At 44.9% G+C, this 16,311-nt stretch overlaps 1 protein-coding gene across 3 annotated transcripts in view; it reads left to right on the forward strand.

Moving 5' to 3' along the window:
- LOC119461016 (transcription initiation protein SPT3 homolog) overlaps nt 1-15,827 on the forward strand; it is a 575,536-nt gene extending 559,709 nt beyond the window's left edge. For all 3 annotated transcript variants that reach the window (XM_049672093.1, XM_049672094.1, XM_037722187.2), the window contains 4 exons: nt 3,507-3,674; nt 6,008-6,121; nt 8,396-8,464; nt 15,010-15,827. In XM_049672093.1, coding sequence (XP_049528050.1) covers nt 3,507-3,674; nt 6,008-6,121; nt 8,396-8,440 — 327 coding nt within the window. In that variant the 3' untranslated portion in view covers nt 8,441-8,464; nt 15,010-15,827. The remainder of the gene's footprint in view (nt 1-3,506; nt 3,675-6,007; nt 6,122-8,395; nt 8,465-15,009) is intronic.
- The last annotated feature ends 484 nt before the right edge of the window (nt 15,828-16,311 follow it).

Below are 16,311 nucleotides of genomic sequence, written 5' to 3' on the forward strand. Positions count from 1 at the left end.
ACCACAGCAACTGTGCTGCCCTGCGGCAGAGTTGCTGATGCCTTTGGCAGCTAGGATAACTTTTCTTTCAAAAGCAGCTGAATATTGCTTCTACAGTCCTGATGTTGTGTGATCATGCTGATTCTCATCACATCACACATCAGTAACTGCAAGCAGCTGTCGGTATTGTTTAACTTCTTTCACCTCATTACTACTTTGTGACTTCCTCCTGCATCATGACACTGTCAGGGAGAAGTGCTGTACTATCTTTCTGTACAGTCAGTAATGAAGGAGGTGCTATCACTAAAGAAGGACAAGGTATGCCTTGCTTTTCTGAAGGGCGTGGCAAGGTTTGAGGGGTGAGAAGTTTTGAGGCACAGACCAAAAGCAGACAGGATCAGTGTCAATTGTGGTAGAGGCTGCACGTCGCTGTAAAATTTGCAAAGTTGCAGTAGTGGTACTGCCTTGAAAGGAAGTGGCAAGTACCCTGGCACTTGGTTGGAACTTGGCAGAATAACCCACCAGTCTTCAGTAGCAAGGTTTATATGTTAATGTCGTCTTTAAAGCCTTCGTGTAGCATGTGGAAATGAAACGAAGGGCCTTGATATTTTGTTAGTAACAACTGTTACCGTATAAGCTCCCCTTGGGGAGCAGAGTTACGCATCTGACTGGAACGCGGGCGTGCTCGCGCCCCTATTCGCCAAATCTGGTTGCATGCGCAAAAAGCATCCTTTTGAGGGAAAGCCAACTTCACAGCTGCACCTGCACCAGTAGAGCTTCTATGGCCTGAATTGCCGCCCGCCGCGCCACCTGGTTTTTGCGGAATGAAGCAGCAAGCACACTCGGCAGCTGAGCTGCGCCGTATCCTGCATTCAAGAGGGGGGGCTTTTCTGCTTAGCACGGATGCGTCGGCGGCCAAGATGGCGGACCTATGCGCAACTCTGCTCCCGTAGGGAGCATATAGAGTAACTCTAGTAATAACCACAGTTGAAAACAGACAATAAATCCTGAGAAAGCATAAGGGGAATTATCCAATGTACTTTATTGAAAGGTAGAAAAAATTGTGCAGATCCTGTGTACTCTGGAAATCGAAGTTATGCGAAGCATTTTGCACGTAGCTAGCTGTGGCATCGACTCTGTGGCAGTGCACCTTGACCAGCTCTTCGACTCTCTTGATGAATTCGAGCAGACTCTCATTGTGTAGCTTTGACATGCAAAGGGCCAGAAAGAGGCTTGCCTAGCTGCTCGATCATTGTGATCATGTTCCTCTTTCTCTGCACCCAGTAGTGCCGCAGTAGCATTAGCTGCTGAAGTATATCCCTGAGGAACGCAAAGTCCGAGTTGAAGCACATTTCGACAAAGTTGCAGCCTTCTGAGCTTCTTTGTGAGCGTTAGAAGCTGGGGTCATCGATCCAAGTTGCTGTGATTGCGCTGCCATAATGGAGTTTGGCGCAGCATTGTCATATTCAAACTCCATGGGCAGCACGAAAGAGCAAGCCTCGATGCTTGATAAAACAGCCTGGTAAAGATGAGAAGGGCCGTGAAAGTTAGGTGCGAGCGTGGGGAGCAATGAGGAGGCGGCGCACTGCTGTCCGGTGATCAGAAATCAACACTTGTGGCAAACTTGCTTTTGAATTGCTGTTGGTACAGAGGCAAACACCACCCGGTGTTCCACAGCCGAGATACCCGGATCTCTACCTGGCTCAAGCACAGGTTGTATTCAAGAATCAGAGGCAAGAGTCCAATGATAAAACTCGAATGGCGATGATGCAGCGACTACGACCAGATTGCGAACACGAGCATATATCCAGCGACTCAAGTTCGCAGGCACTGCCAGCACCGCTGGGTAGGAGGCTAGATAGATAGATAGATAGGCTCAAACTGCCTAAAGATGGCAAAGAATGCTTCACATTCATAGGGAAAAGGCAAATGAAAGTTGACATAAGGACAACTTTTCACACGTGGAAACTGAACCCACATGTTCTACATTACATGTGCAGTGCTTTACCATGGCACAATGCTCCCATCCACTTTCTCGAATGTCATATGCAGTATGTGAACTTAGGAGGAGCCGGCACACAAAGAAGAAGACACATAGATGACAGTAGGATTAAGGATGTCAATGTGTCTTCTATGTGCCTTCCTTTCGTGTGTGTTTTTTTTAGCAGCAGATATGTCTTTGAGCCTTTTTTGACCACAATATGCTAATTTGACGTGCAGTACATTATGACATTAACATCTTTCTTGTGGCTTAGGTTGAAGCACTCATTTATTTCTGTAAGTGCAGTCTGAAAAAAAATTAAGCAAGAGCTCTAAGTAACATTTTTTGGCACAGATAAACATTGTAATCGATTGTGATAACCGGCATTGCATCGAACAGCAGTTATATGATTTAGGAAATTGTCTAATTGCGTTAATTTGTTTGTTCTTCACACTCTTGTTCAGGTTTGGCACCATATAATCTAATAAACGATATCTGAACAAGTATACCTGTGATTGAACCAATGATCATAATGATAGTGTTCACAGTGCCCACATACCAAAGAAAAAAAGAACAGGCAGAGTAAAACGGCGCTGTCTTCCAATGCAAGTTGGAAGTCGGTGCTCTTTCACTCCGCCTGTACTTTTTTCTTAGTATGTGTGCACTGCGAACACCATCGAAATGAACTGTTACCAACTTGCCCAAGCGTCAGCACTTCCACGAGTATAGGTTTGCTGAGTGTGGTCTTAAGCACAGCATCATGGCCGCTTTTTTTCTCTGTCAGTTGAAAAGATAATACTTTCATCGGGGAATACCACACACCACCAGTTTTTCAGCATCGCGGACAGCATTGGCACAAGCTGCAGGACACGTCAGACTAGAATTGACATTCGCAGTGGCACCTGCTTTAAGAGCAGAGCCAAATGACATCTGCTTTCGACAAACACAGTGCCGTGCAGACGTTGTGAGCATCCTGTAGTGCAGCTGAAAAGCATGCTTAATGTAAGCACCGGAGTTTCCAGAAGTTCTTTAGCTGGCATTTTAGTTCACTCAAAGTATTCCAGGAGTACTATGGGGGTCCCTCTAAGGATCGCATTCAAGATTCTAAACATATTGAAGAGTCTGAAAAGAGTCAGGGCAATTGAGTTCAAGGAATCAGTCCTGCAATCTGGGGTTTTATTACCATGTGCCTGCAGTGCTCTAACAAATTTTGCCATCTTTCATAACATCTGCAAGAATATCTTATAAAGAATGTATTTTTAATTCAAATATTTGCCACATATTTGAAAAGCTTCTTCACTTTAAGTACTCCGCTTGTTTTGGGCTCCCTTTAGACAAAGCATGTTGCCAATGTCAGTTTATTTCCAGAAAATTGTCTGTTAGGCCACATTCTTCTGGCCACACTCGTTAGTGTTCATGTGGTCAAATTTTCTCACCATCCACTAACCTCACCTTAGGAAACATTGAGTGCCTGCCTTAGTTCTGTTAATAAATATTACCTATCCCTACTCATTTTTCTGACTTTGATTACTGCTTTGTTACACAGATTGTAGATTTAGCACTGCTGATAAAGAAGGAATCTAAGCATGACCCGAGTGACCCTCTGTCTTGGTCGATGCCTCCTTTGGTTGGAAACCCCGGGTTCCCCTCTACCCAGCTTTTTAGCTTCCAGGACAAGCCATGGCTACAGAGTGGCGATGGTACAACATCAAAGGTGAGGAAATCTCTGGGACCACTCATTATTGAAGGCTGTTGCAAGCTATGAAGGCAGTATTCAGAATGATACATTACAGAAAATGGCTGTAACGCTGTTGAGGGTTCATAAAATGGCTTTCTGCTCCTTTGTGCATGTCGTATACCTGTTATATTGCTTCCTCCAGATCACTGTGGTAAACTGTGCACAAGAGCACACTGGATGGGAAGAGATTAGATTGCAGGGGTATGCTGCCAGCAGAATATTTTGATAAGTTTTCTAGCTTTAAGCAGCTTGTAAGTATCAAAAAAAAATTGTCAGTTTTGACCAAAGGTCAAAGCATTGAAAGCGATAGCAAGGGTTAGTGTAGCACTGCAGCTCCTTGGATGATGTTCTAACAATACAGAGGGGCGACATGTTGGCACAACACAGCACGCGAGGCACTTGCTGCTGTAGATCAGAAACAGAGCCCTGGACGCTACCAGTTATCTCAGAATGCTGGCATGATGAGGAGCACCATCAGCGGTGTTGCAGGCGTCACACCTCAATGGGGCATGAGATGAGACCGAAAGACAACTATTGGGATTTGTAGATTGAAGTTCATTGTCCGTTCCACTATGTGCATACAGCTGCAAAGCAGGAATTTTAGTGTTTGTGAATGCACCACTTGTTGTGTACCGATTCTGGCCGCTGAGTTCAGCGGATGACGTATCTTGGTCAGTCAACCCTGGTGTTGAAGAGCGCCCTCTTCTGGTCCCAAGAGTGTATACCGTATTTTCGCGCGTATAACCCGCCCTTGCATATAACCCACACCCCTAACTTTGAACTCCACGAAAAAGAAAAAAATAACCTCGCGTATAACCCGCACACTTTTCCGAAAAATAGAGGACTAGGAAGTTACAACTACGCGCAGTCATCATTTCGTTTTCAAAACAAATTTATTTCGAAACGACCGCCGCAACGTTGTCAGTGCTGTCGTCCGATTCACTGCTGCCATCCGAGGCTTCATCGACGCTCTCAAAGACGTAATCGTCTTTGAAACCATCTAAGCTATTGCTTATGGCACATTTTTTGAAGCTTTTGCACACCATATCGGCCGGGATTGCCCCCCACGCATCCACGATCCACTGGCACAGTAGTTCAATACCTGGCCTTCGCACGCGTCCCGTCAGTGTGAGGGCATAAAGACGGCTGCGAACTTCAGTTTCTCTTTCACTGTAAAAGACTGCCGCCGAGACACACTCATGATGCCTAAACAAGGCTGGCCAACTGTGCAAACTGGGTTTAGAAGAAACGGCAGCTGACTCGTGCGAAAAGCGTGCGAAAAGCATCTTACCGGACTATGGATGTGGATCTGGTTATAACCTGTGTTGGCCTCTTATTGGCTTAACATATGTCGATGTCGATAGGCATGCGGACTCTGCACGGCAGGCCGCGCGTTGCCGTGAAGCCAACCCCACCCCCTCCCTTCGCGAATATTCGCAGATAACCCGCACCCCCACTTTTTAAGCAATTTTTTCCAATTTTTGGTGCGGGTTATATGCGAGAAAATACGGTATATTCTAGTTGTTATCAAGCTCCCCTGTTCTGTGTTTGTTTCGTAACGGCAATAAAAGGTTATTGCTGATACCGCCTTGTAGCGATGGTGCCACGCGATATGTCCCACGCAGCAACATAACACTCATGCCAGCAGCAGAATGCACAACACTGCCCTGACTCTGCTGCAGAGCTGATTGAGCATAGCTTGATGGTGCGTCCACTTGGCTTCGTCATTTTGGCAGCCAAATGCACTATGCATCTGTCGTGACCCTGGAGACCGTCTAACTTATGATATGCAGCCGCACATTGGCCGATGATTGTTAGTGCGACACTGCTATGACAGCACGACGGTGCCAAAAGCAGCAGTGGCACCATCGGCGCAAATGCACCTTGAGTGTCCATATAATTGCCATTGCAATAAGAATACATATTTTGACAAGCACGAGCGAAGGCATAATGGCAGCAGTGGTTTTATATTCCAGCACATTTGAGCTCTGTGCCTTCAGCTTCCCACATGATTCCACAGGATTGAGCAAGTGTAGGTCACAATTGCAGAAAGCTGCACATGATTGTACAAGATTGCTGAACTAGCTGAAGAAGTGGCAGTTGGTATGGAAGCTGTAATTGCTGTTTGAGCACAACAAAAATTTCACAGTTTCACTAAATATTCTTTATGCAAAAAATGCTCATAAGGCTTGTTGAATATTCTTGAATATATTTATTAGTATAGATATGGTGAAAAGCTGGAGCTATCAAAATTGTGGCATTCATTTACTTGTTGTGTGCATATTTCTTCAATTTTTTTCTCCATCTAGAGTGGTGAAGGTAACAAAAAAGCCTTACTTCCATCTGAGTGTATCACGCCAGGTGAGATCAGAGAAGCCATGCATAGATATATGACTCGACGAGGGCCCATGGCCTCCTTTGCAGTAAGTATACATTGTACTCATGTGTTATATTCAATGGCTAATAGTATTGGTACAGGTTTGACCTGTGCATTTGTGACTCGGCTCACACACACTTGGACCCTTTGTCATACAGACACTTGCATTCTTATCCCTTGTCATTGCTTAGCACCACATGTGCTTGATAGAATAAGAAGTACATTAGCCATGCCAGACTTTCGTGCATTTGCCATGATAGGGTCAATTGTCATGCTATGCAGCCACTGTGAGGCAGTGTTCTCATGTGCACTTCATGAACCATGCAAAATTGACATGACGACCTCGGTAGTTGCTTTCTTTGATTCCACACTCATCACATATGCAGACATTGCATGCAATCTCTGTGCTCGCTGCCCTTCTTTGTAATCACATGAGGATGGTCATCAAATGCAATGCACATCCAAATAAAATATGTTAAACTCAAGTAGTCATTGCACTACCACTGTTATGTTTCTTATCTGTTCTTTGGGTGAGCTGCTCATCCCTTGTACTGTGCTGTCATGCTCCTTGTGCCACACATATAGTTTGGAGTGTGTCATACATTAAAGCAGTGTTTTGTTGATCAGCGTCTAGGCTGTGAGGAATTTCTTAGCATGTGGTGTCATTGTAGTGGCGTCAGAAGGGATTAGGCAGAGAGAACAGTGCCCCCTCCCCCTCACTCTTTGGGACAACCGCTACTTCACGTACTCATACAGGCAGCTCAATGATAGGCGAGTGGTCAGTCCCCACCACTTTGCCCCCTCTGCCAACAAACATTTCTGATGCTCAGATTTCAGCAAGTTGGGGTTGAGTATGCATTAAAACTGCAGCACAAAATATTGCATATTGACCCTATTGCAATAGAACCCCGCTGATACGTTTTTCACAGGACCATAAAAACAAAAAAACGTAACAGCCGGGAAATGCAAGAGCCGGGAAACAGGAAAGATTGAGAAGTGGGGAAAAGTGTTGAACTGCACACAATATTATTTTAACTCTTACGTGTGAAAAAAAGTCGTAGTTTCGCCCAACAGCCGAAGTATCGATTGCTATAGCAAATTAGTAGACAGCTATACAAAGTAAGAATAGTAGTGTTATCATCCGTATAAACGTGTAAACATTCGTTCATTACCTATATTAGCAAGCTTGGTGTCAGCGCCCACAGGCAAACATGAACACATCACACTCGATGAGCGCGGACACGCGCTGTCAAACGCTGGCGTGAGGAATTTAAGCACCGCTGCAGAAGGCAAGTGAAGTGACCTTCGTGCTGTTGTCTATCGCTTCAACACAAACTGAGCGCCGAGAACACACAGCACGTACAAAGCTACGAGCCGCCGATGCACCTACACTGCGTAGACTGTGCCCTCAACGCAGATCGCTTTCAAGATACGGCCCGCACGACCGCGCGCCGCTGCGCAGTACGCAGTTGATGCCAGAGCACAATGCTGCCCGCTATCCCTGCCCCCTCGCTCCCTCGCCAGTGCCTCGAGCGCAACGGAAGGAGGCGCACTTCCTCCCTGCTTTTCTTTCTTTCACGCGCGAGATTTAGACGTGGTCATCAACTTCCCTCGCACGCTTTCACTCGCGCATACAGCATATGGTGCGCGGCGACAGCGTTATCGCGCTTGGACTTTATACAGAACATCTATGAGCCAAAACTAATTTTAGGGCCACAACGCGTCATATACACCATCTTTAGATAGCAAATATGGATCTCAAGGGCCATACTTTTGGCGGCGGAAACCAAAAATATGTCATAAGTGTCGCCCCCGGCACTTTGGGCGGCCAATGCCATCGTCAAGCAACCAAGCCAAACGACGTGAAAAGTCAAAATGGCCGCTTGGGCCGGCGCAGGGTGGCAGTTCGCAACGTATGATGCGGGAACAGTCCCACAGTTGCGACGTAATAGCGGGGTTACCAATGCATTGGGTTCTATGGGAGCTGTGCCGGGACCGGCCAAAAACACCGTAACAGCCGGTAAAACGCAGCACCTGGGAACGTAACAGCAGGGTTCTACTATATAAGTAATACAGAGACCTCTGTGAGAAAAAAAAACAACCCTCTGCTTAGACATATTATGGCCAGTTTTCAGGGTTGGAATGGAAGTGTCTGTTGCTAGCATTCCTTTCACAATATGTACAGCTAGCTGCACAGAAGTTATTCCTTCACTGAAGGTTCTGTAGAATTCAAAATTTCATTTCATCTGTGTCAAAGCTGTATGTAAATGATTTTCTTGCACCATGATAAAGTTATATATTTTTTTTTCTTCCCACACAGAAATCCCAAATTCAAGGATCTTGCAAGCATCTTCTTTGTTGCTAAGTTCATTCTCAGGGTAGAAACATTGTGAGTATTTTGTTCCCTTTGAAAATTTCAACTGTGTCTTTCTATGTTGTCCCAAGTGCAACTGACTTCCTATATACAGTAAAAGCTCGTTAATTCACAACTCGTTCATTTGAATTATCCAAAATTTCAAATTAACAAGTGCATGTATTGAAAGCAATATGTAATGCATCCCGTTAATTCACACTGAAATCCACACCGCCAGCGATAATTCGAACTCCGCGCCATTGTGGATGGAGAGAATGCTAGTGCACATGAGCACATTGGCGATGCTGGTGTCTCCGCACGAACCATGCAGCTTTGCTCGGCGGCGGCGTGCACTCTAAAATGCACCCACGCCGCTTCGCCGACGGTCACAGACAATCGTTTAAAGTGGCGCGCAGGTTGGGGATTGTTCTGCGCATGCTCCGATGAGCAGCCAGCGGCGCACGCGTCGAGGTATAGAGGGGACGGAGTTTCGGCTGGCACAGCGCAAGCGGCATAGTGCGACTGGCCGCAAGCGACGCTCACTCACGCGCCAGAAATGTCGCCAGCCGAAATGCCATCCCCTCTGTTGACCCTTTTCGCAGAGACGCCGTGGGCGCTGCCATCTTTGATCACGTGGTGATGCATCCATTGCTTGCCTCAGCTGCCTCCGTTTTTACAATGGATGTACATGACGCCTGGTGCGGCTCAGGGAACCCCTGTTTTGGCAGATATCGTAGACGCTGACTGGGTGGACGACACGAAGCTTTTGCCTTTCAGGGCTCATTAAAGGGATACGGACACAAAAGTTGGCGGGTGGTTTTTTGCGTCGGAACAAAAGTTTAACTGTTGAAAATGACGAATACAACAAGCTGCTTTGAAAAAAAGAACGAGAAACATCTTTTTTTTTTGCAATTTTCTGTTGCGCCTTGCCTCCAAGCGGCCGCCGGCAGAAGCTGAAATTTGACGTCATAACACCCACCCGCGGCCAAGGTCGGCCACAGTTGTCGCAGTGTTTCCAGGGGTGTCGGTCCCTTGCAGCGTTTGTGTAACCCCTTTCACGATCTTCGCACGTGGTCCGTCTGAAACACTATCTTCGTCGGTGCTCTTCCGTAACACTCGAAATAAAAAAAACTGAAAAGTAGGTAAGACTTTAGCTTTATATATTTTCACGCGGGTCACTAAGGGAATTTTAAATTGTGAAAACTGCAGCGAGAAAGGCTGTTCGTCGGCGTATGCAGTGGAATTGCATCGGCGGTACAGCGCTAACGCACACTTTCATTTACCCATGCGTTTGGCGACTTCATTGACTCATGTATGCATTTCCATTAACAAATTTGCAATTACTGTTCTTAAGGCGACTTTGACAGCAGTTATTCGACTATGTCCCATGTATTCATCAGCAGAAAGATCACTACAGTGTGTGTAGTCATTTGAAATATAAGTCTGCACCAACGACGCGTTCCTCTAATTGAGGTATAGATCCAGTTATATGGCAAAAGTAGAATTTAAAAAAAAAGGGCACTCAAGACATCGCATTAGTCAACAAAACCAAGCGGCTACTTAATATGAGACAAGCGCAGTGTCACTTCACTGCGCTTGTCTGTGGGACACACCAGCCGCGTATGTGGACTGAGTTGTCCCAAACTCCGGTAACATCGTGCACATGTCTGCTCTCATCATAGAGGCCTGCACCTTTCCTGCATCTATCTCCGCAGAAGAAGCAGTCAGGCACCCAAACAAAGGAGAAATAGCAGCCGCGAAGTTCAGCCATCCTTGTTGCAAAGGCTTGTCGTCTGCTACGGCTCCCAAGCGTACTTTCAAAAGTGCCCCCTACGTGGCCATCAAGTGGCGCCTCTATAGGCGGTGCACTACGCGTATAGGACGGTTGGTTCAGGTCATAATGTGGGCTGTCTCTATAGCTGCCAAAGTCCGCGGCGTTTACCGAGTGCAGCCAAGGAGTCGAGGGGGTCGCACAAATGGCGTCTCGGAAAGCGCAGGAGCTGTAACAGTGGAGCTACATAACGTGCTTGTTCTTCGTGTCGAAATAACTTCTCATGGGCAATCTGCCAAATAGTGGACGATAAGTCTGTTGGAGAATTTGTGTTCACACTGGCCACAGGCGTCACGTTAGCTAGCCGTCCAAATTTTGGTGCAATTCGACGAGCCTTTCGGTGTTTCGAAGGTACGGCAGTGCTGTATCACGTCTGATACGGTTTCCAAGTTGTCTTTTTCAATGAGGAAGTTGTACACATCTTCCGCGATTCCCTTTAAAAGGTGTCCCACCTTATCTTCTTCTGACATTCGAGGGTTTACAGTCTTGCATCCTCGATGAATGTGGTGAAAGTCTCTCCGGGGATCTGAGCCCTCTGAGCTAACGCTAATTCCGCTTGTTTCTTCTTAGCATCTGAATCACCAAAACACTTCTTGATCTTGTCAATGAAACAGGCCCAGGTAGTTAGCGCATCCACATGGTTGTCGTACCAAACCATCGCTGTGTCGGTCAAAAAGAAAAAGCCGGCAGATCCCACGCCCTGTGGGAATCGATGTTATGCGAAGCAGTGTGCGGGGAAGCGACCATGAGAGCACCAAGACGTAGGCGGCTCTTTCATGACCTACATGACACGCATGTCATGACATTCATGTCATGAGTCCTCAGGAGTCCCTTTAGTTACACCTAAGAGACCTTAGGGCGAAAGCCTTAGTCATACTCGTGACTTGTTTCCTTCACTTGTACCGACGTCCGAACCCATTCCAGGAGTTCTTGAGTGTTAATATTTTTTCGATGAGTCATTGTCATTTTTGCTGAGTCATGCTCATGACTATGATTTCTAACATCATTATTTAGTGTTTCCTTCACTTTGTGCCCATGTCCGAACCCATTCCAGTGGTTTTTGAGTGTTAATCTTTTTTCGCTGAGTCATTGTCATTTTGCTGAGTCATGCTCATGACTATGACTTCTACCAGCACCTTGTAGTTTTTCCTTCACTTAGTACCCACGTCCGAACCCATTTCAGTGGCTTTTGAGTGTTATCATTTTTTCGCTGAGTCATTGTCATTTTTGCTGTCATGCTCATGACTGTTACTTCTACCAGCATCCTGTAGTGTATCCTTCACTTAGTACCCACGTCCGAACCCATTTCAGTGGTTTGTGAGTGCTGTACTTTTTTCGCTGAGTCATTGTCATTTTGCTGAGTCATGCTCATGACTATGATTTCTACCAGCGTCCTGTAGTGTTTCCTTCACTTAGTACCCCCGTCCGAACCCATTTGAGCGGTTTTTGAGTGTTAAACTTTTTCGCTGGGTCATTGTCATGACCTATCATTTATGTTCGTCATATACTCTTGTCATAGTATGCCAATTTTGTTACATACCAAGTTAATGAAACGACCAGAGAGCACAAAGTCGTAGGCGGCTAGATAGATAGATACGGTCAAAGTAGCAAATGTTCGCCAAGAAATGCTTCGCATTTAAAACAACGTTCCTCAGTTGGGAGGCAGCATTCCAATGATTGTACTGGCTTACCTTATCACAATGGGTGAGCCACTCATCGACATCTTCTCCTGCCTTTGAGGAGAATGTGCGTGGCTCTCAGTAGTGCTGAATTGGGGCTGGTCCTGCCGATGCATTACTGGGAGCATCTTCGTCTCTAGGCTGATGGGGATCGATGGCAAAGGTCCAGCAAGGTGGCAGCTTCAACGAAGGTCTTGTACTGACGGCTCCGTTGTCGGTCATGAGAATTACCTCGCATGCCTCCACCAAATGTTACGTACGAAGCATTTATTTAAATATGCAGGGCAGATAAATCGGAACATTTGGCATTTTTTGGGACCGGTACATAGACAGCCAATAGAACATCGTCTTCCTTCTCTACTACCAGTCCCCATGGTCATTCACGCCCTTTCTGTCCTCTGTTATGAGAGCTCGTGACAGTACTATATTGGTTTCTCTGACACACACGAAGGCCAGTAAGCTTCCCTGCAGCAATCCTTCAAGTTTGTTGTCACCTGTGTAACATACAAGTATCAGTTGAAGCAAAGTTGGGTACGTTAAAAACATTGCCTTGCATGTTTTGCAGACATACTATACATTTATTTAGCATTTTTCATTGATAATATAATGTGGATCCCACGCACTGTGGCAGTCAATGTGAGCAAAGCTTTCTGTGCTGTTTGCTTTAATTACGATAATTAGCGGTGATGTTAATGGCAAACGTTTAATTTCTTCAACGTTTAGTTCAACACGGGAGTGGTGAGTTCATGTTATACGTTAAAAATAAGAGACTGGTGGGCTAGTTGGTGCTGCATAACTTGAGGTAAAGCACAAGAGAGCATGTAGGACAACAGAAGAGCGCTTTGTATTTGTCCTTTTCTGTTGTCTTACATGCTCTCTTGCACCTTTACCTCAACTTATGTTAAACATAACCTCATGTGCACCACTGCTGTTTGTCTGCGTAGTATATACAGAACACACAGGGAGAGGTGTTTGCTTGAGGCGTTGTACGCCGTACTTCATAACCTCTTAGAGGGTTATGCACTAGGCTACTTTGCACTAGGCTACTTTGCACTAGGCTAGTTAATGCTGATTAGTAGGTATCATGACAAAATAATCCTTCTGCAAGAGACAAGAGTCGGAAGGCTGTTCCAAAACAAGGGCTGGCATTTTTTTACTGGAAGCACAACTACTGTATACTAGGTAAATATAAACTCGTTGGACAACAGGAAGGCAAAAGTTCCTTACCAGACGAAGGACAAAGTTAAAAACGTGGTGAAGAACTTTTACCAGCATCTCAATAGGGAGGTGCAATGTGAAGCAGAGACAATCATACATTTGTATTCTAGGAATAAGAAAAGCCAACCTAATTTATTCTTATGTACTGCTTCAGCGCAACCAATGCCACCACATACATGACACCATCATAAAAAGAATTAAATTGTGGGGTGCAATGTTCCAAAACTGCACAGCAGGTTATGAGGGGTGCCGTAATGGAGGACTTGGAGGACTCCAGATTAATTTCGACCGTCTGGGTTTCTTTAACGTGCACCCAGTGGAACGGTACACAAGTATTTTTGCATTCTGCCCCCATCGGAATGTGTGCCGAGGTCGAACCCACGACCTCGGGCTCAGCAGTGCAATGACATCAATGTATCATCTGCACTATTAATATAGTATCTACATTAATCTAACATCATATAGCATTACCACATCTAGCATTCACACAAACATCTACATCAAATAAGCTTTACATCTACTGATTTTCGCAGTGTGCATGATCTGCATAATGTTTTCGTTCTAGTGAGGCTATCTGTTTTGTGATGCTGCTATCACGTCATTCTTGTAGCACTTGTGAATATTCAAGCAGTATCTTTCTTTAGTTGCACACTTTAGTATTGTGAATTAGGCTACAGATATCAAGCCTGCAAGAATTCTTGGAACCATCCATGAGCTACGTGTGACTGCCTCTGCGAAAGAGCTGTGAAAGGCATCTCATGCATTTTACTTGGACATTTGTTTCCCTATTTTTAATTAACATTGGCCTGAAAATAACTTCCTAATAATTTTTAATATCAACAAGTTGGAAGTAGGAGTAAAAGCCCGCTGCCTTCACTGCTCATAATGCAACCTGAAGCTTACGTAAATAAGGTTGTGATGCAGGCCATACAGTTTCCTATAAATGTTACTAGAGGGATATCTGGCACTGCAATGATTCAGCTAACATACATGAATTTGTCTGACCCTCATGCTTCTGGCTTCAAACATTCTTGTGACTTTATTTACTACACTTTTATCTTTCTAAATTTCCAAGCACTCGTGGTTTCCTAAACATAGCAAGGTTATTAGTCCCTGCACAGATTGTGTGTCCATTTATATAATAGTTGCAAATTGTTGCATTTATACTGCAATATTTTGTTGAAAATGATCAGTTTGCAAAGTCACAATGCCATTCGAAGCCAGAAAGATGACATTTAGGCAAATCAATGTACTATACGTAACTCCCATGTTGGCTGAAGTGTCATGCTGGAAGCTCCCATAGACATAAGCATCAGAGTTTCCTCTAGTAACTTTATTAGGAAAATCTATGATGTAGATGACGCTTATAAGTACTTCAGAAATAGTAGCATTAAAGTGTGTTCAACAGGGTGAGCAGCTCAGACGATGGGAGAAGAGGTATTATACAAGCAGTGCAGCATTGTGCTTCTGTGTCATCTGTGTCTTATATATACTGCTCAATTTTGAATAAAGATTAGTTGACAATCGGTGAACCTCTCCTGTTCATATATCTGTTGTCCTGTGGTCTGCACTGTTCACGATGTTGAACAGAAAGCAACTAGCATAGCTTAGAACTCTCGTGCATTAAAGTGCTTCTGAGTTCAGCAGGTTGAACCCCACTGTTACCACCGTAGAAAGTCATCAACAGCTGTGTGAGCTGTGGCTGGCTTTTCTCCTGCCAATTCTCTGTCATTTAATACAAATTTTTCACGCTTGCCAATCTCTGCTTTCTCCTTGGAGGAGCTGCTTTCTGCGCTGTCTCTCTGAATAATGTTTTCCGCTGCATCCTCACTTCTGCTGCTGTGAATTTGCAGTGTCTGCATTTCAAGAATGCTGCTCAAACTGTCACCCCTTCTGCTCTTCACAAGGGTGTCGGACATGCGGCGAGCCTTCACGACGTTTGGGCCAAGTGGAGGCATGCGTTCTGTCGGGCTGCTTTCGCTTGACAAGGACTCATTGAGAAGAAGATCATTCGCGGCATTAAACCTGAGCCTAAGTCGGCTCTGCTGCGAGTCCATCGAAAGTCGGCGAGCTGCTCGTGGTCTCTTGGTGGTGTTCTTGACAAATGTGCCACTGAGGTCAATGTCTCTGAGACGAGACAGCAGCCGTTCCTTTTTTTCTTGGTCCATGCCCTGCAAAGTAATTCATGCATCTATTATGTGTCCGTCTCATCTGCAGTAAATGACGCAGGTAGTATTTTGAAAAGCTGTGTGCTTTACCTGCACTTTTTCAACGTCAGTTAAGTCTGGAGATCTATTTATATTTATACACTTTGAATGATTAAACTTTGAAGTGATTGACTGCAGTGAAATCAGCATGAATATGCTTAGCAACTTGTATGACATGCCTAAATTGTTTAGCATTTCGACACGTCAACCAACAAGTCGACGTCTTCAATTTTATGCCAGTAGCTAGCAAAAACTAGCTTAACTCATTGAGGTAGAACAAGCAGTGGGAAAGGAGCATTATAAGCGGAAAACCTCACAGTGCAAACTTCTGTATACCATAACCTTGGAAGAAATGCTGTTATGCCATGACAGTTTGTTTGTCTAATGATCTAGTATGTCTTGTCAGTTTATGGTTAGTTTGCTCTCTGAGTATTCATCAAAATAAAGTGTCTTGTTTTATGGAAGTAGATAAGAAAGTCTTTGTGTAAAATTGTGTAAACTCCTTGTCTGTTGGCTAAATATTCATTGCCGGCACAGAGACTTGGTGTATTGCCTGTTACTGGCCGAAATCTTTAACGTAGGTATGTCAGACTATGAAGATGCTTGATTGTTCATTTAGAAAGTCTCTCAAAAACAGTGGTTTTCACTCACTGGTCATGACGAAGGCATGCTATGCAATTGAAACTAATCTCAAATAGCATGTGAATAACATCAAGCTTGTGCCAAGAAGCGTATGTTGTGGTGTGTGGAAGGTGACATGCACCTCATGACATTTGCTGCAAACAGCAGTTATGGGCTAGGGAATTGGCCGCATGTGTTTGGTCCCTCACAAGAATGTTGAACAATTCTTATAAAACAAAAATTGTACATCCCATGTTATGTTATGTTATGTGTGTTCCTCTTCTGGTGTCTCTCGTCGAAAATGTTGCGCATTCCAACCTCTAGAGA

The sequence above is a fragment of the Dermacentor silvarum genome, chromosome 8 (assembly GCF_013339745.2).
Source record: "Dermacentor silvarum isolate Dsil-2018 chromosome 8, BIME_Dsil_1.4, whole genome shotgun sequence".
NCBI classification, from domain to species: domain Eukaryota; kingdom Metazoa; phylum Arthropoda; class Arachnida; order Ixodida; family Ixodidae; genus Dermacentor; species Dermacentor silvarum.